Genomic DNA, 23,772 nt, shown 5'->3' with positions numbered 1-23,772 from the left:
TTATGCTGTGCGGACTGGTCTCCGAAGAAACTATAAATGCTGCTTCAGTTACACGCTGCCGGTGCACATTGTTCACAAGATCAGGACGATGTAGACTTATGGGGTCAGCGATGGCATCGACCTTTGACCCAGCCACACCAGTGAACAAATACACTCAGAGGACGCGCGGCCATACCCAGATGAAAGAGGGGACATTTTTTTGTAATTTTAATCCCTACCCAGGAGTTCAACCTATTTGCTAGCCACTGATTGTACTTCACAGAGGCATCTTTTTTTTATATTGTGTTAGGAAATGTGTTTCCGCACTTCACAGACACACAAAAAAGTGCTTATTAATATTGATAATTTAATGTTTTATTCCATTTAGGATGAAAAGAAAGACTTTCCTGTCCAGTGTAATTTTTTTTTCGTTTTTCCCCCAACTGCGTTTTACGTAGACGCGATAAAACGTATTTTGGTTGTGATTCTGATTGTTGTCCGTATTTAGTGGGCTTTGAGTGCTCGTATCGCGGGGTTCAGAGTGTTTTGGGGGCCTTAACTAACTTTTTTTTCTTTGTCTCTCTCTCTAGTTGGCAACATTGATTCTGAGTGCACTAACAAACAGCTACTTTATATATATATATATATATATATATATATATATATATATATATATATATATATATATATATATATGTGTGTGTGTGTGTGTGTGTGTGTGTGTGTGTCACAAAACTTTTCAGAGCCTGCAAGAAGTACAAGGGTAAACTTTTAGTACAATAGCAATTATACAGACATTCGAGTGTGGTATGTTCACGTCGCACTGTCCAGCTATGGACTACACACGCGTGCGAAGGTCTCCAGAAATGTGAGGGATGCGTAGTGCGTTTGGCTGCAAAAAGTGACGGAGCCAAGTGGACGCACAATCACACTCTACTTGATAAGCTTGGAAGTGGAGCCAAGGCAGAATTCTGCTTTCCGCTGATGGCATGAGCATTGTGCATACACACACGAGCGCTTCTGCTGAGCAACTGTGTGCATACACTGGTCTTTGTGGAAATACTAAACATCAAGCTAAAGCTATCTAACCCTGTCAATGGGTGCAGACAAATGCTGACAGCTTTCTGTCAATTCCATCTTGTGCACCATCAAGATGTGATGTCTACAATGCCGCTGGCAACACTCCTCATCATGCCAGCATTGTGAGACACCTGGTAGCTGTCAAGGCGCTGTTTCTGCAATGCGGTAGCAGTTGCCTCGCATGCTACATTGCATCAACATGTCACCCCCACATACTGTTAGAACATTGTACGAGGAGCTTGAGCACAATCCTAAAACTTGCTATCACTGTCATGCTTCAGCCTTTGGACGAAACTGATTTGGAGACAACTTCAGTCATGTTTCTGACCACACTCTACAACTTTTCGAAGTATAACTTATGGCCTAAAACAAATATTTTAAGGATTGTATATTCAATCTCAATTAGCTAAGTGCACTAGAAAACATATTCTGAGTAACTCAAGAGGACTGCAAACACTAAGCTGTTGATTGCAATTACCTGCAATGAGTCACTTAATAATTTTTGGTTCAAGTTATGTGAAACATCCAGTATATGTATGGGAGTAAGACATCGTTTACGAATTGTTAGTGTCATGGACGCTGTTGCGTAAAGAAGGGCAGTCAGTAAAGTAAGCATTATGTAAATGTAAATTATCAGTGAACTCGACTTATCACGTTTTGAATACCATTTTATGATTTAAAGTAAAAAACTAGTACACGTTATGCCTTATACCCGTGCCACACAGGCACAGAAAATGGCATTAATTTCCTAATGCCTTAAGATTTAATGTCGCTTGCGTGGTGCCACGCAGGCAAATCAAATAGCATTCTTCTTAATTCGATTTAACACCAAACGCATTCACCAGAACTCATTCGACTGAGAAATGCGTACTCTCAGTGCCATAGCTTGCTCAGTGCGGTTTACTTAAATTATTTGAAAGGACATCCTATTTAGCTGGAAACAAAGTTTTCACGTGTTTAAGCCATACATCACGCATAAATAAGCACATCAACTTTTATATAATGCAAAAAAAAAGAAAACAGCATAAGAGATGCTGCTCCAAGCGGAGTCGTGTTAAATGTTTGCAACAAGCATACAAGGGCGATTTCATTGCCATCGCCATCATGTTTCATCTATTGCAACATTGTAAAAGATAGCAACAAACTAAAGCTAGCGGCACCATAGTATGCTTGTTTCTACATTTGACTAGCCTTCAAGGCAGATTAAACTTCTAAATGCATGTTTATCGTTTTATTACCCTAAAAATTGCTCACTTCAGAAGATGCTGTTATCGACATTATTAGGTCAAATGTCATTAAATTCTTATGTGTGGCAGCTTCTCCAAAAAGATGTCATTCAGGAACTTGAAGCCTTAACTACCGAATGCCACTTTCTGTGCCCGCGTGGCACGGGTATTAGTCATAACCAGAAACTTTGTGTGGCCACAGACAGAAGGTATATTGGACAGTGAAAATGAAAATATAATTAGCAAAATATACAAAATGCCCCCATATCTGTGCAGGCCACAGATGTTACTTTAACGCTTCTGCCTGTTAAAATATTGATAGGCAGTTTCTTTGTAACACATTTATTTGCTAATAAAACACCCATGGTAAACAAACCCCCAGTAGGATTTACTACCAAACAAGTCAACAGTCACCGAAGCCATGGAAAGCATAGGGAAATTGATTTATAGCTGTGGCGAACAGTCAATCACTGTTGGCATTTTTGACACTAGTTACTCCGTGGGTTCTTTATTTTCTGATTCCTGACTGGGAGATGTTAATATAGCACACAAAATTAATGTTTATCTAATAAACAAATTCAAGTCTGCATACTTTTTACTGGCACAGCGGTTATTCTGCGTCGCACTGTTGTTTTCTCAAGCTAAAATATTTTATTTCAAGTTGTTTTTGCGTGTGCTTCATATGCAGCACCTCCAAAGATTACCACGGACAAGCAAGCCTTCTCAAGTAGAAAAGGAACAACATTGAAACTACCCATACCCTACACTGGCATTCCACAACCAACAGCAACCTGGAAACTGAATGGACAGCCACTAGAGCCAGTCAAAAACAAGATCATCCAAGAAATTTCACCCCAAGAGGTATGACTGCATCTGTTTGCTGCTTTGCCTAGCTCTTTTTTTTTTTGTCTACAGCATGCCGAATTCTCAAAGAAGCACAGCTTTAGCGCGAGTCTCCTGCCTCGTTGAGCATGAACAGACCATAAACACGTAGTTTTATTTATACCCCTTGTTTCTTTCAATAACTATATTTACACTGAAACGAAAATACTCAGCATAACCCTACTGGTCTAAATATCTTAATACCTCACTGCGGTTTGTACTGCGTAAGAACACCTATAAATTAGATATTGTAGGAACTGGACTAATAATCCAGAAGTCAATTATGTTCGCCTGGGCTTACTGTATAAGCAGCTGCTGCAAGCAAGTTCCCTGTAGCAGCTTACTATATTTAATCGATTGTAACGCGCCCTCGATTGTAAGTGCACCCGCTTTCCGTGACCAAAAAAGGACCAAAAAAACACTTTCGATTGTAACGCGCACCCATTTGCCGTGAACTAAAAAAAAAGTCATTTACGGTACCGCGCACCTCAATCTTTCATACAGAAATGCAACTTTTTCTCATTTGCAAAAAAAAAAAAGGATTTACTCCCAATGCACTAAAGGTGCGATGAATAAAAAAAGCCGCAGTTTTGCCCGAAAGGCAAAGCATCGATTACGATAGCAAATTAGTAGACAGCTAAACGAAAAGCAAGGATAGTAGTTTTATCAGCCATATTAACTTTTAAACATTCGCTTACCAGCTAAATTAACAAGCATGGTGTGATGCGCGCACAAGCAAACATGAGCACGTCTCACTCAATGACCGCGGAAACTGATTATTAAAACGCCGGAGCGAGGAAGTGCGATATCAGGAGCGAGCGAATTGGCCTTTGTGCGGCGTCTCGCTTCAACGCGAACTAAGCGATGACGACATAGCGCGGTGCGCCTATAGATGCGTAGACTTTTGTCTCCGTCGCAGATCACTTTCAAGATAGGGGCAGCACGGCTGCGCCATACGTAGCAGCCGCCGGTGTAGAACACCTGTCCTGTTTGCGCCAGTCCTGCATGCAAGTTTCGGGAATTTCAAACGCTCGTGATACGGCCCGACTCCCGTCCATCTCTGCACACGTGATCGCTTTCCTTTTGATTGCGGTATTGTGATGAACTCGACATGTCCTTGCAGTCGGCACTTTCATGCTGATAGAGCAAACGCAGAAAACGGGAAGACAGACGGTGCACTAACCTAAGCCAAAGGAAGCATTGTCTAAGCACACGTACTGCAGCACATGGAGGAAGCTACGGCAGCTAGGGGCTCTATTCTGGACATTCCGCCATTTTCTTTAAATGCGTGACGCAGACGCGACGCGTATAAAATGAGACTGATGGCCCCATTTCGCTTTCGTAACGTAACACAAACTTGACGCTTTGCTTAAGAGACTGAAATGAAGGCACTGAACCTAAGCTTCTCAGTAAAGCAAAACAGTTCTCCTCCCCAGTAAAAATAAAGCAGCTAGCTTAAAGTGCATGCTTTTTCCGTTGAAAACGCTTCTTGCTTCCGTCGTCTGCTTCATTAGCTAGGATGCGTGTCCCCGGGAAACGGAATGAGTCATCGTATGTTGGCGCCAACGCGCTTGTTTTCTACCTTGAGACAACATACGCAGCCTACAAGTGGTGATGCGCGCATGTTCTAGGCCGTGTTATCGCTACCTCATGAAACGCAAGTGACTCAGCCCGACTCGGCTGGCTGAGAAAGGCTGAATATCACTGATAGCGTTGTGCACGCCAGAAATATCTGCTTGCGCGACGCAAGTTCCGGCGCTGCCATCTCTTGTTCACTTTGCTGGTTACTTGCACCGCGCGATGAAAATTCAAGGCGCCGCCTTACGTACATTCCTTTTTATAAATTAAAGCGACGCCATTTTCATAACTTCTGATTGTGCGAAAAGGCATTAATCTTGATCACAATACAAACGCAGCAGTGAAAAGTGAACAATGTTGCAGAAAGTTTGTTATGTTCAACCAATATTATTTCATATGCTTTCTTTTAAAAAATGACGGTCCAAAACAAACATGCCAACACCACCCAAGAGCGATGCAAATACTATGAGCATGCGTTATGAACAAAAGATTTTCATGGCGCCAAATGACGTGGAAGATGTGGCGATACGCATTCCTCTCAGCCTCCATTGCATATAGCCGCTCATTGGCATAATTTGCGCAGCTTGTCGCACCACAAATCATGGTGGAAAATCTCTGCAATGGCGGCCCAGCGCAACGTCACAAACGTCAAATTGACGTTTACGAAACAACGCTTCATGTGACGCTCCCCACGGCACATTCTTTCAGCCAATCAGCAAGCAGACATGGTGCCTATCTTCGATCGCCACCACATATTCACGAAATACGCCTCTTTTATGTTCCTGTGCTGCCCTCTGACGCACGCCGCTGGAAACGTTTTGGAAGGGTGTCGGGGATTTCGCCGGTTGATTTGTGTACCTGCGCCCATGTTGAGTGTGCGTTGGTTGTGCGGTTCGTGGATCACGATTAATTATTAATGGTTTCTCCGGCGCAGCATGTCGTTCACCCATCGAGTATAGTGGGTGAACAGGCCCGAGTGCGCTGTTGCGGTAGCAGCGCGGCCGATAAAGGCACGCTGAGTTCCGTCTGCCGACGCGGTTGCCTTGAGTTCGTTGTCGCTGACGTCTGCGATTGCACATTGCTTTTTGTATTCCTTTTACATATTTAAGAAGCCTTCGAGCACAGCCTTCCACATGAGATTTGCCAAAGCGGTGCATTTGTTTACCTCTACAGCTTCAGATCGCTGTTAGCTTCGGTTATTGTAGAAACGGCGCATCGCTGATGTGAAATAATCTCAAAACGCAGCAAAACATACAGACGAGTCAGTATGAGCGGCCGAGTCCCTTAAACAACTGCAACTGTGATCCAGATACATATATATTATGGGCTGTTACTACTGATTCTCGGTTTTGTTTAACTTTATCATACTTACAGTTTGCGCGTGCTCTAAAGTATTATTAGAGACTGTGTTCGGCGTAAGTCCCCACTTATATGCCGAGTAGTTCTCTCGCGACAAGGCGGATGCCATCGCTGACACCGTTGTCAATTGAGCGAGTTTATGCTGCTTTATCGAATGTACTGTCTCTTCTTTCCTGTTTGACGCAAAGGTAAACAATGCTTCTTTGTAATTAAGAAATGTCAGCATAACAACACACACAGACCCACCATCTATGGAAATGCGACCGGCAGCATTCGGGAACGGTGACCAAAGTACAAGATGTTGGCACAGCGCTGTGTCGCCGCTTGCCGCTTATTGTGTACGTGCCGTGCGAAGTGAAGAGTAATCAAATCGCTATAGGGCCGCAACCTAAGAGTGGTTTTCTTCGTCCTGACTGCTTACTTTTTAAGTCCAGCTCCATCGGTAGCGGGTGCACGAACTCGACGGGGTCAGGCCTAACCCAAACTTCGGTGGGATCAACATTTACTCAAACTTCACGTGCACGGCTTGAGAGGACTGAAGCTCGTGCATTTCAACTTCGAAGGCATGTCGACGCATTTTGAGCGCGAATAATTATATGTACAAGTGAATGAGCTGCAGCTATCGCGTTGTCGGTTCGACGGCTGATCACGTAGGGTTCGGTCAAGCTATCACGGTCAGCGCGCTGATTTTGTCGGTGCTGTCGACACGAAAGCCCGTCGCGCTATATGACAACTCGCACCCGTCGGTTGCGTCGTTGTCGGCCTATTACGATCAAATGGTCTCAGTGACACAGTGCTGGATAGTCGGCCAATTGTCGGCGTCAGCGTCTTGTCGGTCTCGTATCGACCTAATGTTCATCATCATCATCATCATCAGCCTGGTTACGCCCACTGCAGGGCAAAGGCCTCTCCCATACTTCTCCAACAACCCCGGTCATGTACTAATTGCGACCTAATGTTACCACGCTTTAAAACAGTACATGAAGTCAGGCACGCGCTGCCACCACCAGCAACAGTGGGCCGACGCTGCAAGAAGACTGCGTCAGCAACCTGTTTTTGAAGTGTCGTCGAAGTGTAACGCAGGGGTTTATCGATAAATTTGACCGCCGTCAATGCAAGGCGGCGGTGCAGTCCGGACCAAGCCCGGGCCCTTTTCTGTTTCAAAGTGGAGTTGCAGTCTTAAGCACGTTTTCGGCACCGCACCGACGCCGAGCTACCAGTAGAGTTTCAACGCGGTACATGGCACGAGCGTTTGCAACAGCGCGCGTCCAAGCGCTTTCTTTTTCGGGGTACTTTCCCCCGATATCTGGCCGCGCGGCCGCGCGCGCGTCCCTTCCAAAACGTTTCGCGACTAATCCGCTACGGCAGGGCGCATGCGCCGTCGCGCCGTGAAAGAGGCGGAATGGTGCATTTTGCTGGCTTCTGTACACTACCGCTCACATTCTTTTTGAAGTGCTAACGTCGTAATATAGCTGCCAAGGAGCAAAAAAAAATGTATAAGTCGATAAAATTTGCAGCTCACATCATGTTTCGTCCTCTTCATTACAACGCAAAATTGCATTTTGCAAAACTTCTGTTTCCTGGCACAAATTTAAAGGCACGTGAGCCAATCGGAGAGTCAACATGGCGGATGATGGTGGTCGTGCAGCCGCCATGCGTATCGGGAATAGAGCCTTATGCTATGTTCAGACTACGTTCGTAAGGCGCCGATTTTTCGTAACATGCTTAAGCGGAAGCGCAACAAGCGTATGCGTCTAGTTCAGACTGCGAACGTAAAGGTACCAACGTGCGCAATTCACGCAAAAATCGTGGTTGAGAGTGTTAAAGGGTCGGCAACATTTACGACTGTGATATTACGACCGTTGCGACACAGCCAATGACCGATAAGCTTTCAGTTTTCAACAACCGGTGACGACACTTCCGTCCTCCCGTCTGCAGACAGCTCCGGGTGCGGGAAGTGCCATTCCGCCATTCCGTGCGCACGATTAGGTTGGCTGTGTTCGTGAAAATTTGTGCAGTGCGCCTTGCGAGACTGTTTTCAGTTCATCTGGTTTATCCGCCGATTAAATCGGTGGCCGCAGATGCGTGCTCCGAACTTCGATGGGTGGTCTCACTAGGTTTTCAAGGAAGCGGCACTGCTGGGGCGACATGCCCATGAAGTTATGAAACATCACAGCGTCACCAACTCGGAGCTTGGCGAAAAGGTTGTGAAAACCGCCGTCCACGGCCCTGTCGAGAAATACTTGCCGCTCCCAAACCCTTCTGCGTCGCCTTCGTCGTCTTTGTGCGATTGATTACATGACTATAAGTTTTTTTTTTGAGCGTGAATTTTTTCGATCTCGGCCAGCGGTCGCATGTTGACAGGAGCCATATTGGGCCGCTGGTGACGTCGATTCTGCAGCTCCAAATTTGATTGGCCTGTTGTAAAAGCCGTAATTTACGCAGCAGTAAATGTGAACAAAGGTGCCGGCTTAACTGCCGTAACTTTTTTTACAGCCGTTACGTTCGATACACCGAAAGAGCTGTTACGCGCGTTACGACCGTAGTGTGAACATAGCTTTAGGCTCGAGGCGGCCATCTTAAGCCATGAGGCGGCCATCTTGAAATGCCGATGGCGATCGGGTAATGCAGATTTAGGGTCGTAGTCGATTCTAACGCGCACGCAATTTTTGCCCCTGTTTTATCGGATAAAAAGTGCACGTTGCATTCGAGTAAATACAATCTTTTTCTTAGTACTCATGCACAATCTTGAAAGTATGCTTAGAGAAAGCTTCAAGTTTCAACACTCAATCCAGGCAACCTCGAAACCGAGCGCATCCCACTGCTACATCAGATGGAAATGCCCTGTGAAGAAGAGTGAAAAAGTCTGAATAACGGCATTTCATGGCAAATACTTTTACAGCACATTATAGCAGATGCTTGCCAAAAAAAAGTGCCATATGAGTATATGTTGTGACTGGCCACAATGTTCAATATCAAACTTTGTTTCAGTTTTCATCATGTGGCGTTAGTCCGATATGACAGCGGGGCAATTTTTCTGCACTCCCAGCGTACTTGGTCTCCATATAGAATGTATTGAGCACTGAAATTCGATTATGGGTATCTCGAATTAGGTGTGATTTTCAAGAGTTAAAAAAATGGGGGTTCATTAAAATGTGACTGCATCCAAATTTGCCATATAAACAAGTGCCTGAAGGGCTCTAATAAAAATCTTAATTACCAATATATCTTTAATTATTTTCTGAAACTGATGTTATTGGCGGCAAAGTACGCCTGCCTTAGACAGGAACACCTCTGTCTAAACGCCACTTTCGCTATGCTATTAGCCTTTTTATAAAACATCTGTATATGCAGTCTTAAAAAAATACCCTGTTTGATGAAAGTGGTTCTATGTGGCTTTGGGATGAGGACACATTTTCGCATCACTTGATTTGTACAAAATTCAGCACAAGTTTTCAACCAAACTAAAAATGTTATGTTTCTTTGATACGTTCTGCAACTTGGGAAATTCATGTTGCCCATCTTATGATGAATTCCCACGTTAATGTGATTAGGACTCAAGCAATGTAATGACACACTATATTAGATATCTTTATTTCAACAAAATTTTTAAGAGCAAGTTTTCTGTCCAGTGGCATGAAAGCTTTTGTTTACTGAAAATGTCTCAGGCCCATTGACTTAAAGATCAAACTGTCAACACTTGTCACAGTGGCTAAGGCATTCTTCTGCTGAATGTGAAGTTGTTGGGATAAAATCGTAGCAGCAGTCAACATTTCGGTTAGTGCATGGGGAATGCAAAAAATGCTCATGTGCTTAGGTTTATGTACTGATAAAGAACTCTCGATAGTCAGAATTAATTCACAGCCCTACACTGTGCCATCTCTCACAGCACACAGTGTGGATTCGGGATGTTTGTCAAGCCATTTATTCTTAATTCAAAATGCCAACACTTTCAACATGTGCTAAAGCTCTCTGAAAGAAAAATGAATAAGAACTCTAAATAAAAATGTTGGCACTGCAAATGATCTTTAAGGTACAGCAGTGCTTTCAAGCTAGAATGTTGCTAGGTAAATGACATTAAATTTTATGCAAACATGACATAGCAATGACACTACTATAGTAGAATACATGCATTGTGCTACAAGCTAGATGGTTGGTGTTCTGCTTTGATTATGATGTGTCCAGTTCTCAAGCTGAAATTGTGGTATGTCTCACCTACTGCAAACCAGAACTGAAGTATTATACCAAGTCTATGCCCTGGACAGGGTGCAAGTGTATATCATGCATATCTTATACTCTTTTTATCAAACTAAAAATCCAGATCTTCAGGTAAATTACGTTAGTTATGTGTTATTTTTGGCATTATTCTGCACAGCATGGCACACATACATGTCTAGTAAACTACTGTGCATCTACAATGCAAGCAATTCTTGCATAAATTAAAAGATGGTGATTAAGGACCTGTGTGTTTTTACTGTAACGTTAAAACGTGAACCTTTCATGTGTGCTTATAATGGATGCTAAGGTGTTATTTTAGGAGTAAGGATGCTAGAGAAGTAAAAAATCTATTTCATAATGTCATTTTACACACTGTTTTGGTACATGTAGTGCCAATAACTAAGCCACCCCACATTCTCTACCTTCTCTGAACTGAACTGAATGCCCTTTCATTTCTTCCAGGCAACACTGACAATAAAAGATCTGAAACCCACAGACACTGGAACTGTGACACTCACTCTCAAAAATGCTTGTGGTGAATGTAGCAAACCATTTAATGTCACATGCATCGGTAAGTATTATATACATTCACGAAAATTATAGATAGCTAGCACAGTAATAACTGCAGACAAATGTTGACTCATGATAGCTTTTTCCTTGTTGATAATGAAAAAATGAAAATGACAAATTGTCTTCTCAAGCTGGTACAGCTCTTTAAAATAAAACAAGTAGCACTATCATTGAAGTTTTGTGGTAGTGCTTCCTAAAACCAGAGGAATTTTTCCAATGAGTCGTGATAAATGGCTACTGTTGTCAGGTTTGCTACCTACGTGCACAAACAAAAAAACTAGCAGGGTGGGGTGCTAGAAGTCAACACTAGATTTATTAACAAAGTTTAATATAAATCCCAAAGGAAAGGCAATCATAACTTTGCTAAATGTGATACAAACTGAAAGTGCAGAGTTGTATTTAATTACTTGTACGAATGCATCAACAGCACAGTCAAATAGTAAATAATATATAAAACGCCGTATGAAATATTCATGTGATGTGAAGGCACTGGAAGAGCAAAACTCACATCTGCATCTGATGTACTTTTACCAGAATTCGTTTGGACGACTGTCACTGTGACTAGAGGGCAGTGCACCTCGTTTTTTTCATCATCACAAAACTGGTAAAAACAGTTCACAGTGGACTTTCCGTGAGAATGTGGTTTGATGATAATAGGAGCACAGAAGGCTCTCAAATATTTAAGAAAGAACTTCTGGACAAATAAAGAAGAAAAAAAGAAAGAAAGGACATTTTGCTATCTCCTCTTCATAACTTGTGTCTTTAAAAGACATACATTCTCCAATGGCCCCCACAAATCTGCCAATTTCCGTACAAACCTTTCCATGATGTAGTTCTGGCATAATTCATCCACAAAAAAATTTGAATGAGAAAGCTTGTTAACACATGCCTTTGGAGGTTGAAGCGACTACCAATAATATCTGCCTAAAACAGGCTCTACCTGTCAAAAACCATCCATGTGGCAACCTTATCCAATATGAGGCAGCAGCTTTTGTAGGTCCCACAAAGCCAACCATAAGTACAGCAAAGACATTACATCTCATATTTCATTGCAGTCTTCTCATCGACTGAATATATAGTGTCAAGAGACCACAGGAGTGGTGGCAGAATTGCATCACTGAGCTCTTTCACAATGGCACACCTGCATTCGAAACTATTGTACAGCACATGTGCATGTTTTTTTAATCTGTCAGTGCTTGTTTGCATGACTAAACTGTGTGTTCATAAGAACAACGGATAGAGTGCAACATGCCGCTTCAGCAGTCACTGTGCACACTTTACTCAATGCTATTGAAGAATCATGCTTTTTCAGACTTCTTTTTTTCAATAATAAATAATTCAGTTTGCCTAAATTTTCTGTCTTCTGTCCAGCAGCATTATCTGCCATTTAGAGCATGTTTCTGGACACACGATAATTAGAATGAGTGCCACAAGCTGTTTTTTGTTCATAAACACCCACATTAACAAGCAATATACACTTTGCTGGCTAGGCTTATCAACAAGTGAAGTCATTTTGAGGGAAAGTCGCAAGTAAGATGAAACTATTATTTTACATGCAGGTGAGTCTAAAATTGCATACACACACTGGTGCATGACACGAAAGGTTTGGGATTTCATCGAGACACAGGAACCATGGCGAGAGCGAAACATGCTGCTTCAGCAGCCACTGTGCACAGTTCAGTTGATGCTATTAAATAATGGCAAGCCTCATTCATTGCGCACCGGTGTCTCAAGCATCACCCCAGGCGCAGCACTGTCAGAGAGCATAGCTTCACAGGTTTAAAGATATACACTGCAAAATGTGTGTTAAAAATGCGCTATTGTTCCACTTATATATTTAAAAAACCGCCATTTTGTGCATTTAAGCACAAAAGTAACTGGAATGCCCATGTATTTCACCGCACACTTTTGGAATGAATATCTCGAGACTGGTGTCATCCTTAAATTTCGTTCCAAGTAGATATGCTCAAGCAATCTCACCGGCTGCAGTTCGTGAATTGCAATATGTGCTGTATATTAATTAAGTAAAAAGATAATTAGTGAATTTTTGTTAATTATTCAATTATGCAGTTCGATTCCTCTTGTAATGCCCGCCTCTTCGAGTAATCCGGCTAAATGACTAGACTTATGCTGTCTGCCGAAAGCAACTTTTGAATATTTTGTATGTTTAACAAAACCACCCGGTATAGTGGTTTTAGGCCATTTCACATGTTTCAACCCAATCATGATTATGAAGTACTGCAATCTGAATGCCCAAATGCCCAATGTGTGTGTTACCCCGTGTTTGTGCATACGCAAGCTAACAAGGGTGGCTTTTTGTTTTTCTACAGAAAAGCCCAGTGCACCAGGGGTGCCTGAGCCTTCAGATATATCCAGTACTGGCTCCCTTGTGCTGTCCTGGAAACCACCGCAATCTGATGGAGGTTCCAAGATCACAAATTACATTGTCGAATACCATGATCGAAACACACTTCGTTGGGCGCTTTATTCTGACACCATTCAGGACACCTTCACAAAAGGTAAGCTTTTACATTGGCAAAAGGATGACATGGGCCAGGTGTCATCAGTGTGAGCTGATTTGGAATATTGCATGGGTTCTTCCAGTGGAGGGTCTGTCACCCAATGAAGAATACATGTTCCGTGTCACAGCTGAGAATGAAGCTGGAAAAGGTGATCCTTCTCAAGGCACTAAATATATACCTATTCAGCCAAAAGGTAAGTCACATGCAAACAGCGAAGCGTAGCAGCAACTCTGTTATTTGGCTCATGAACCATTTACTCAGTCTAGGTGTCACAGCATGTGCAGCAGTCATTAAATGCCAGTCAGTATATATACTACCATAATTTCCAGTGTATAAGTTGCGTTTTTTTCTCTTAATTTCTCGTCTGTGCGTATTATAGAATGGTGAGACTTATATACGACTTTTTTTTCGATAAAGAAAGACTGCCATCAAAATTAGATTGGGTGCCATGGCCACACGAAGCTTGTTGGGTTGACCTCCTCTGGCAGTTGCTACGGGTTCTGTCCACACTATGGAAGTACCAGGTTTTTCTCGTAATCCAGTTGCCAAGTGCCCTGCGAGAAGTACAGGGCAGTAACACAAACGGCGGCAGGCCGGCCACGAGTCAACCGACTCCGAATTTGTCGCATCTGCAGATCGCTTTCAAGATACAGAGCACGCTGCTGCGCAAACTATGCAGTTGCTGCCACAGTAAAAGCCGCCACTGCCCGTCCCCCCTCCCTCCCGCACTGGCTTCCCGCTTTTCTTCCTTGTGCGCAATTCGGCTCACCGTCGCACGCTTTCACGATGTTATCGCCTTTGTACGGAACATTGAGGCGACCACGATGGTATAAATGTGCCTGGAGTGTCCACATCATTGCTGTTTAACGAGAAGAAATGGGATTAACCGAGGGGCCCGATTTTTTATTAGTCATATCATAAGAAGCCAATAAACACTGACACCAAGGACAACATAGGGGAAATTACTTGTGCTTAATAAATGAAGTAAAGAAACGGTAAATTAATGGAAATGAAAGTGGATGAACAAACAACTTGCCGCAGGTGAGGAATGATCCCACAACCTTCGCATGTATGTTGTCCTTGGTGTCAGTGTTTGCTGGCTTCTTATGACATATTATTACTATTGCAATTCTATAGTAATGACACCGATGCGCTTGCACGTGACTCGCGTTCACAAAAGATATGCTATTTGCACTTTGGGTCTTCTGAGCTCAAAAATTTGCATTTTGTTGTACAAGACCACTGGCCTCTCGCGATAACTTCCTGAACACTCACTGCCAAGTTAATGCTATATAGCCTACCCATCACACACACGACTTGTGTATTCCGAGAATGTATAACAAGGAAGCCATATACATCAGAAAATAAGTTTGTAGTAGTGAGACAAAGTCTATAACTGCAGAGGTTAGCTGATCAAAAGGCTTGGAGTGCAAATGCAGGTTTAATATATGATGAAGGTCAAAGAAAGAGAGAGAAAAGAGAAACACAACTACACGCACTCGTACACAAGCTTGTAAATGTATGCAACGGTGAGCACCCCTAAATGAACAAGTGGAAAGCAGAGCTTCATGGAACTGGAAAAAACAACAAAACATTTTTCATCAGCAGCACTGCACGTCCGTCTTGACAACATTGAAGAACCAAGAACTTATATAGCTTATAAACATAGGTAATCAATTTTTCACAGAAATCGCAATAAATATTGTATCTTTTCATTCACTACTATGTGAGCGTGCGTGGATGCGTGCGTGCGCGCGCGCGTTTGTGTGTGCGTGTGTGTGTGCGTGCGTGCGTGCGTGCGTGCGTGCGTGCGTGCGTGTGTGTGTGTGTGTGTGTGTGTGTGTGTGTGTGTGTGTGTGTGTGTGTGTGTGTGTGTGTGTGTGTGTGTGTGTGTGTGTGTGTGTGTGTTGTGTAAATTGACTGCTGCAATTATACATGCGAAACTTCCTCTTATACATGCTGCTTCACTTGCAGTAGTACTTTAAAAAAGTTTTAAAAGGTTAAAAACAATTAATTACCATGTAAGACCATAAATTTCTTAAGGTATTTATCAATGTTAAAGTAACACCAAAAGAATGGCAGATCATAATGAGTTATAACTTAAGATGTTTCACTTTAGTCATGTATATGCCCACGCAGAAAGTGCATATACTTGCTGTAAATAGCACCAGCCTTAAACACTGCAGGTGTTTTTTTTTCTTAAGTGGTGCAGAAGGAACAGCAATTTCATTTACCTGCCTTTTCTGTTGTCTTTTACTTTTAGCTGGGGAGCCACCAGTCATCTTAGAGCACCTGACTGACAAGGCTGTTGGTGTGAAAAAACCAGCAGAATTAACGTGCAGAATAGCTGGGAATCCTACACCTGCAGTCAAATGGTAATCATGATTTTGATCAACAGACTTCTTGTGTTGAGTGATTCTGTTTCTAGAGAACAGCCTGAACATATGGCTCATGCTAGATTCAGCAAGCTCCTATAGTACATTTCTACCTTTTACAGGCTTAAAAATGGCAAAGATCTCGTCATGATCAGCAACTTTAGTGCTGAATTCAAGGATCAGAAAGCTACACTTCGTATTAAGGAGGCGTCTACAAAGTCAGGAGGAAAATACACATGTAAAGCAACTAATCCACATGGTTCCACAGAAACAACATGCACGCTGTCTGTCCAAGGTATATAGAGTGCTTTCTACTCATCCTGTGCTCTAAAAAAATTTGTCTTGCTAATTTCTTCAACTTCCTCTGCCAGATCCACCACGGGCAGAATTTGATGAAAAACTTCGGAATGTCCGCATCAATAAGCAAGAGGCATTCAAGGTTCCCTGCACCATTCATGGATTTCCAAAGCCTACCGTCACATGGTTACGCGACGGGGCACCCATTCAATCAACCAAGCATACGCTCATAACAGACAAGGATGATACTTCGACCATTACGATACATAGTACAGAGGGTCCAGATTCTGGTGTTTATACACTTGAACTAAAAAATACAGCTGGGAGCATCAGCTATGATTTCAAGCTCAGAGTGCTTGGTGAGTTCTTTATTAGCATTTCACAGTTTACTGCATGTTCAAGTTTGTATGCTGATAAGGATACATTTAGCTCCCTTACCAGTAACCTGAATAAGCATGAAGCATGATATTTAGTGACCTACTATTATGTGTTATATGACATGCAGCTAAAATAAATTTCTATATTGGCTTCAGACAAGCCAGGTCCACCTGAAGCACCCATTCAATTCCTGGAAACTGCCGGAGACCATATCACATTGTCATGGCAGCCACCCCTGGATGATGGAGGGTCACCGCTTACAAAGTACATTGTTGAACGCTGCGAGACTACAAGAACAGTCTTTGTTGAGGTAAACAAAATACTTGAAAGCTGAATGTTGCTGCTCCCGTGTGTTGTTTTATTTTGTTTCAGTAGACCAAAGCAGTATATATGTCCTCATAATATTCTAGCATAATATTCTTACATGTTCTCACAATTTTATAATACAGTGCAATATAAATTCTATATGCTACAATATACAGTCTTCACTGATTAGCCACTTTAGCCTTAAGAACTTTTGTATTGTCCCTCTCTAATTCAACAAAGGAAATGATGCTGATATGAGAACGAGCATCGGCATGTAGGTTCCTAAAGTGTACACTGATTTGGAGCACTCACTTAACTACCCTAATTGTACATTCGACTGGTCACTTTCAGGTGCTCTAGAGTGCTCTCGTGGAGCAGTTTACATTCGGCTGGTCAAACTCGAGTGCGTGCGCACAATGTATTCGCCGGGTTCATTCAGAGCGCTGTGCTCCAACTGAGAGTGTGGCTGGGGCAGGCTTTCTCTGGCTCCAATCTCAAGACAGCTACACATTGCTGCAAACCAAGTTGGAGCGCGGCAGAAACCAGTCAAATGTACCATAAGTGTTTGTCATTTACATACATAGAACTAGTATTACACACGAGATTATTGCAAAGCTTCGCATGCCACAAAACCACTTACAAACTCCACAATTTTTACCATTGTTGGTGCATAACACACTTTTTTGTTTCAGTGCTCCTTAAATGCTAAAATAGGAGATTTGTATAATTGACACACAATTTTTTGTTATGTAGCCTCTTGAACTCTAATTATAAGTTTGCACAACGCATCAAAGAACTGGCCCAATCTGGTACACCCCGCCAAGGTTGTAAATATTACGTCATGCTTACAACACTATAAGTATTCTTGAATGGTAGCTTTTGGCAAATCCATGTATAATGACAGCCAGTCACAACTTTCTCATTTTGTGAATATTCTTAGAACTGGTTTGCGCCATGCTAAGAGGCCTCTTTGAAATTATGATGAAAATAAAAGCAATGTAAGTGCACTCAGGCAATCCTGAATGCAAGAAGAACTATTATGGTGTATTACACCACTCTGCAAGATACTCAAACTGCAGCAAGCAAGGTTTGCCACTCCACATAATGCCACAGAAAAGACAGTGCCTTTTGAAATTTAAGGTGTCCTTTTTCCTGTAGTTACACAGTGTACTGTAGAAGGTCGTGACTGTAGATTTTAATATTGTCTGTTCATTTTGCGATGTCTCCACACTGTACAAGGTTAACTTTTGCTGAATGAACATTTAGTAAAATATGTTGTTTGTGCAATTTTTAATACAGATATGTCACATGACCAAAGCTTCAATTACTCTATGCTCAGGCAAACGGTATGATGCACTATGAATAGCCAAAGATAAGTTATTAATGTGCAGTCTTTGCCAAAAGATTTGAAGCCACCATCCAACAGACAAGATCTCTCACCAAGCCCTGTAGCTTCCCTGATTCTTTCTGGATCTCAGCAGGGCGAAAGCACTGCCCCTCTCAATCACTGAGGCTTTGCAGCAATGCAAGTCCTACACAAGCCCCATTATGTGGTTGGACAACAGGTCTAGTCACACCTGCAATGGTTTCAAATTTTTGAACGACTGCACATATAGATAAAGAACAGCAGAAACCAGAGCCTACAGAGGATATAAAAAATACACTAAAACTAGTCTGAACACATTGTAGAACAGTTTTGAGTAAATGGCAACAATCCCAGCTTCGCACAAGTTCACTCACATTTGCCAAGACAACCCCATAGACGGCCAGGTTTTTAGCATATGAGCAGGTGCTGGCAGAGACCAAGCCCCATCCGCTTTGTCATTGTCTGCCACAGTGGTTTGTGGCTTTTGCAATGGCCATCAATGTTTGAGCTACTGCAGTAGCATATACAACCAATGTTTTGTCCCCTTCTTCCTTTTTAAGGCTTTTTGCTACTGCATTTTTCTATCTTTTTATATAAAGATAACTCTCTTGCAGCATTAGGTCATAATGCAACTGCTTATTTTTTTTTGCAAAGGGATACCTGATTGTAGTCAGCATTAGAACTCATAAGGCATTGCTGGCACCTTGCTTGTGGCATTGCTCACACAGAAAGGCTATTTGCAGAAGAAACACGTTCGTGCTATGGCTGAGCAGCCACGACATGGGCTTCGAATACAAAATGGAGTGGGCTTAATCCCACGGCATAAATGTTCCATAGAATACATGAATTGCTGCTCAAAAGAAATTAATCATTTGAAATTTTGCCCATGTATGACATGTATAACCTCGAACATTAGGAGGTGAAATGTATCATGTTCCTGAAGAAGAACTAAGAACCAAACTTATATAGATGTGTTGAGCCATGGCCATAGTCATGCAACCATGTTTTTCGTACATGCACGTATTATCAATTTCCCCTTTTAATATCTCTACAGGGATTGCATTTTCCAAAGATACATATATTATCATGCATGAGGAATTTAGCTAAAAATTAGTACATTCTTATCTTTGTGAAGGCTACATACCCCAATATGTTACGCAAAATCTAGGCAAAATATGCACAGCTATTAAATGGGCTTATGTAGTAGTAAATATCCTAATTTTACAATTCACAGGCACAAATATGTTTTTCCATTTGTAACTTGCAGTCATTGTGAAAACCATACACTAGAACAGTTTTCAAATACGTGCACAAAAAAGCATACTCCATGTTTTAATTTGTGACACCATAACTTGTACATTAAATACATGAGATGCCTGCAGTAACATTTACATTAATGAGATCAGCTATAGTAAACATAAACATATGAAATTTCTTTGTATATCAAACAATAAAGTGATTCTGGGTGCACAAAGTGAATTCAATAATGTCAATGATTAGATTTTTGCCTGGATCAAGAGGCTTCATGCATTACTTAAGAATAAAAGGAAATACATTAAAATACTATATTGAAACAATATTTCAAACCTTTCAAAACAAGCACATATAACACGATATTTCTGCCGATATATGTTTCATACAATTGCTCTTTCTGAAAACAATATAACTGAATGAAAAAATCTTTGAAATATGAAAAGAACTTTGCAATATATAAATGGGAACATGACAAAGGTTACAGATAAGCTTGAGCACTTAGGCCTTTTCTATATGCAGTGAAATCTATGGATGTTTTCAAATTATGGCAACTGTGATAGTTAACTCACAATTCACCAAAATTTGGAATAGCAGCTACTTTATTTTAGCCACTACCTTAGATTGACCTATAACCTCAAATAGTTTCAAAGCCTGCTCACAAAGCGCCCTTCACAAGTTCAGCCAGGATAAGAACTTACTGGCCCAAACAGTCGAGAAAAAGTTTTCTCGAAGCTGATGCAGCTTGAAATTTTTAATGGCACTGCATGTCTATGCATTGAGAAATTTCAATTTCTTCCATGGTTCCTGTTAAACGTTTGTCATCATGTGTTAAGTGGCAACATGATTTGGCATGCATATTACCACGTTACTATTGTGTATTGAACTGATTATTACATTACCAAGCATGGGTGCAATATAGGCAACAGCACCATCTACATTGGCTGCACATGTGTTATAATCCGTTAAAGAAGTTCTACATTCACACTAAGCATTACACTAGGACAGTTTTCAAGTGACTGTATTATTAAGCAGAATAGTGTGTACTGTATTCATAAACAACTAAGCTCCCTCTTTTGTTTTTCCCAGGTTGGAACAACACAGCCAGACACCACCACCCTCAGAGATCCTGATGTGAATGAAGCGAGCGAGTACCTTTACAGGATCTCAGCTGTCAATGAATATGGCATTAGCGTACCACTCACTTCTGATCCTGTACTGGCCCGCTGTCCATATGGTAAGTAAAACATTTCCTCAAGTCTCTAGGTGGTGAAAAGAAGCTGCAACAGAGAAAACCTCTTGTTAAATTAGTCACAAGTCAGAAGGTTAGAAAGGCACTGAAATTAGTGCGATGTATGTCTCTCTGTGTTTTTCCTATACACGCTGTTTCTGTTGTTCCTTTTCAATGCTGTGAAGCCATTCATGTCTGTGATGTAGTATGTCAGTCATATTAACCATGTTTCTGATAGAATAGATTTCGTAAGAATAGTTTTCGTGTGATAAGTGGCCCATGTAGCGTCATTGTAGGTGGCTGTATTTTAGTGATACGAGTACCATCTTGCACGGCACATGTAAAAGTGGTACATTCAAATCAAAGTGGAAAATAATTAACTGAAAGACTACATATACTTATGTGTACTGCCCTATATTTGTACAGTAATTATGACAGCTCAGTCTCTAAGTGAGTGCGAAGTATGTTCCAGTCTGCATTAAAATATCCTGTTGCACATGGCATTATTTTTTTAGCATCGGTACAATCCAGAAGTTCAACTTACTTAAATCAGTGTCTATACATAGCCTTTTAAGGTATTTCCTTTACTATGGTCGCTTCCTTTGCTCAAAAATACCTCCATTGCCAATGGTTTTAATGATCTTCACTTTGTTTTCAAAGATAAGCCATCTGCACCAGAAGGGCCACTGAAGACTGCAAAGATGACGGACAATTCATTGGTATTGACATGGCAGGAGCCACTGTCTGATGGTGGACGCCCTATAATTGAATATACAGTTGAAAAACGTGAGGCCTCTAAGAAGGCCTGGATTAAAGTTGGGACAACAGAGAGTTTGTCCATGGAAGTTTCGAACCTCAAATCAGACAATGCGTGAGTATCTCTCAGAACACGTAGCAGACTATCATATGTCTTTTAAGTGCATGACATCATAAGCATGTAAGTGGAACCCTAAAAAATGAACTTTGCAATACGTCGCAAAATGACCAGGATTGTTTTGGGGAGATTTACAATACTTTTCCACTAAAATCCACTGAGAAAAATTTGCAATTCTCTAATTATTTTTCTCAACGAATTTAGCAAATTTTCTCGCAAGTATTTAAAGTGTCACAAACAACAACAAAAATAAATGTGATGGAAACTTATTACATGACTAATGCATTGATCCCTTTCAGGTATATCTTCCGAGTGACATGTCGCAATGAAATTGGCAGCAGTCCACCACTTACAAGTGACGAGCCAATAACAGTACATGCCCAAATACGTAAGTGATAATCTTTCACCATCACAGTACTATAATTACATTGTTAAACATTAAATTGTCACTTAAGATACACATTCAATAGCTGAATATTAACTACTAGATTATTGTAGCATTTAATACAGACATTGCCTGCATTGCCACATAGAATCTAGTCTTGTGTAATAGGTGAAAATGTGGTGCTCATTATTATGAACTCATAGCAATGTCAGTGTTGATACAAGCATTGGTGCTATGTCTGAGACAGAATGAAAGGTGTGGACTCACAAATTCATACAGCAAACACAGAAGCCCCTTACTACGAACTCCACCCTCCATCCCACAGGACAGTGATACTCTCTTTTGCGGGTTCATTTTCTATCCTAACTTCCTTTCATTTAACTTACTCACAAGTTAGTGCACTGTGCATAGCACATTTAAGCATGCCCCCCTTTTTTTGTCAGCTTCCCCAAAAATGCAATAAGAAAGGCCAAATGGTTGTACTCAAGCACATATCCTTTTTATTCTCTAGTTAATGCTCAGGTGCTCTACTATCTTAATGCCTTCAGTTCTGCAGTGCAATGCATGCAGCATGCCAGATTGGGTGTTAAGTACTTCACAACCCTGGGTGAAAAAAATGCAGTCGAGAATTGAACAAAGGTATCAGTCAGAAGTTACTTTACACAATATGCAAAAACTTGCAATTTGTCACAGATACAATTAGTATAAATATGATAATTCTACTGTTGCTAATGGCTATGAGCATGTGATCTGCAGTCAGCTAAATGAAGTTCCTAAAGTCAATGGTCTCCATCAGAGCACTCACATATGCTCACATGTCTTCTCCAAATAATACAGCATCAGTGCTGGAGACAGCAATTTGCATTACCGTTTTGTTAAATTTTCTGCCTTCGTCAGAAGTCCATTTGTTGTGGTTGTTCTGGAGCCATATTCTGGGCCGAATATGGACGTACGTCACTTCCGGAGGCACATCGCTTTCAGCAGATGCTAAGTGGCTCCAGTGAAGCATCATGCTCGATGCCATAGCATGAAAAAATTGAAGTATCGCTAATATATTTATCTATGGTGTGGCCCCTGGTGTGATGAACGAGGCCTGTGTGACAATCAACTTTGTGGCATAAGGTTTGTCTGGAAAGTTAATGAACATTTAAAATTATTTGTCAACCAATAACTGAACCTTGTGACAATTTGCATGGACCTCTAACAACGTGGCTTATGTACTATCCACCGAAAATTGCTAATCTGTATCTGCTGTTGCATTGCATTAATTTAAACATAAGTTATCACTTGGTGATTTTTCTTTGCCAGTTGGAATGAGAAAGTTTAAAGGACAGTGGATCTGTATTGAGTTTTGAGTGAATTGAAAGTTCAGGAATTTTTTTTCATTGATGCATTAAAAGTTGAAAGCATTCTTGTCATTCAGCTACACATTAAATCCAAACAGTTATTTTCTCTTTAACATACTAACCATTGAGGAAGAACATTAAGCTATCTTATATGAGGTCTGAAGGTGTCATTTGCAATTAGTTTCTAAGGGAAAGAATGTGAACAAGGAAAGCTATCTGGACATAATAAAATGCATTCTAGCAGCAGTAAGAAAGGGAAGATAATACGCTTGATGAGAGGAATGCTGGTTGTTCCATTGTCATAGTATTCCTGCTCGCAAATTACTGCTGACAAAAAAGCCAACAAACATCCATGGCTTTTATTCCCCAACCTCCTTATGTGGAATTACTTCCACCATGCTACTTTTCATTTTGCAAACTAAAAGTTCTTGCAAAAGTTGCCAATCTGACTACAGACATCAAGAAAAATTCACTAAGCAGAGAAGTGCAGTATTCCAAATTCTAAGCACTTCAGACATATTGTTTTTTATTGCAGAATTACTAGATCCT

At 41.3% G+C, this 23,772-nt stretch overlaps 1 protein-coding gene across 1 annotated transcript in view; it reads left to right on the top strand.

The window, feature by feature from the left end:
• The window catches only part of sls (sallimus), a 285,614-nt gene that overhangs the window by 252,094 nt on the left and 9,748 nt on the right, over positions 1 to 23,772 (top strand). The window contains exons 148-158 of the mRNA XM_072287454.1: positions 2,974 to 3,146; positions 10,785 to 10,893; positions 13,223 to 13,411; positions 13,497 to 13,607; positions 15,678 to 15,789; positions 15,912 to 16,084; positions 16,161 to 16,445; positions 16,620 to 16,774; positions 20,477 to 20,624; positions 21,279 to 21,489; positions 21,792 to 21,880. Of these exons, the coding sequence (XP_072143555.1) occupies positions 2,974 to 3,146; positions 10,785 to 10,893; positions 13,223 to 13,411; positions 13,497 to 13,607; positions 15,678 to 15,789; positions 15,912 to 16,084; positions 16,161 to 16,445; positions 16,620 to 16,774; positions 20,477 to 20,624; positions 21,279 to 21,489; positions 21,792 to 21,880 (1,755 nt within the window). The remainder of the gene's footprint in view (positions 1 to 2,973; positions 3,147 to 10,784; positions 10,894 to 13,222; positions 13,412 to 13,496; positions 13,608 to 15,677; positions 15,790 to 15,911; positions 16,085 to 16,160; positions 16,446 to 16,619; positions 16,775 to 20,476; positions 20,625 to 21,278; positions 21,490 to 21,791; positions 21,881 to 23,772) is intronic.

Source organism: Dermacentor andersoni, chromosome 1 (assembly GCF_023375885.2).
Source record: "Dermacentor andersoni chromosome 1, qqDerAnde1_hic_scaffold, whole genome shotgun sequence".
Taxonomy (NCBI): Eukaryota; Metazoa; Arthropoda; class Arachnida; order Ixodida; family Ixodidae; genus Dermacentor; species Dermacentor andersoni.
The sequence above is the reverse complement of the archived record's forward strand: the minus strand, read 5'-3'. Positions and strand labels throughout refer to the sequence as shown.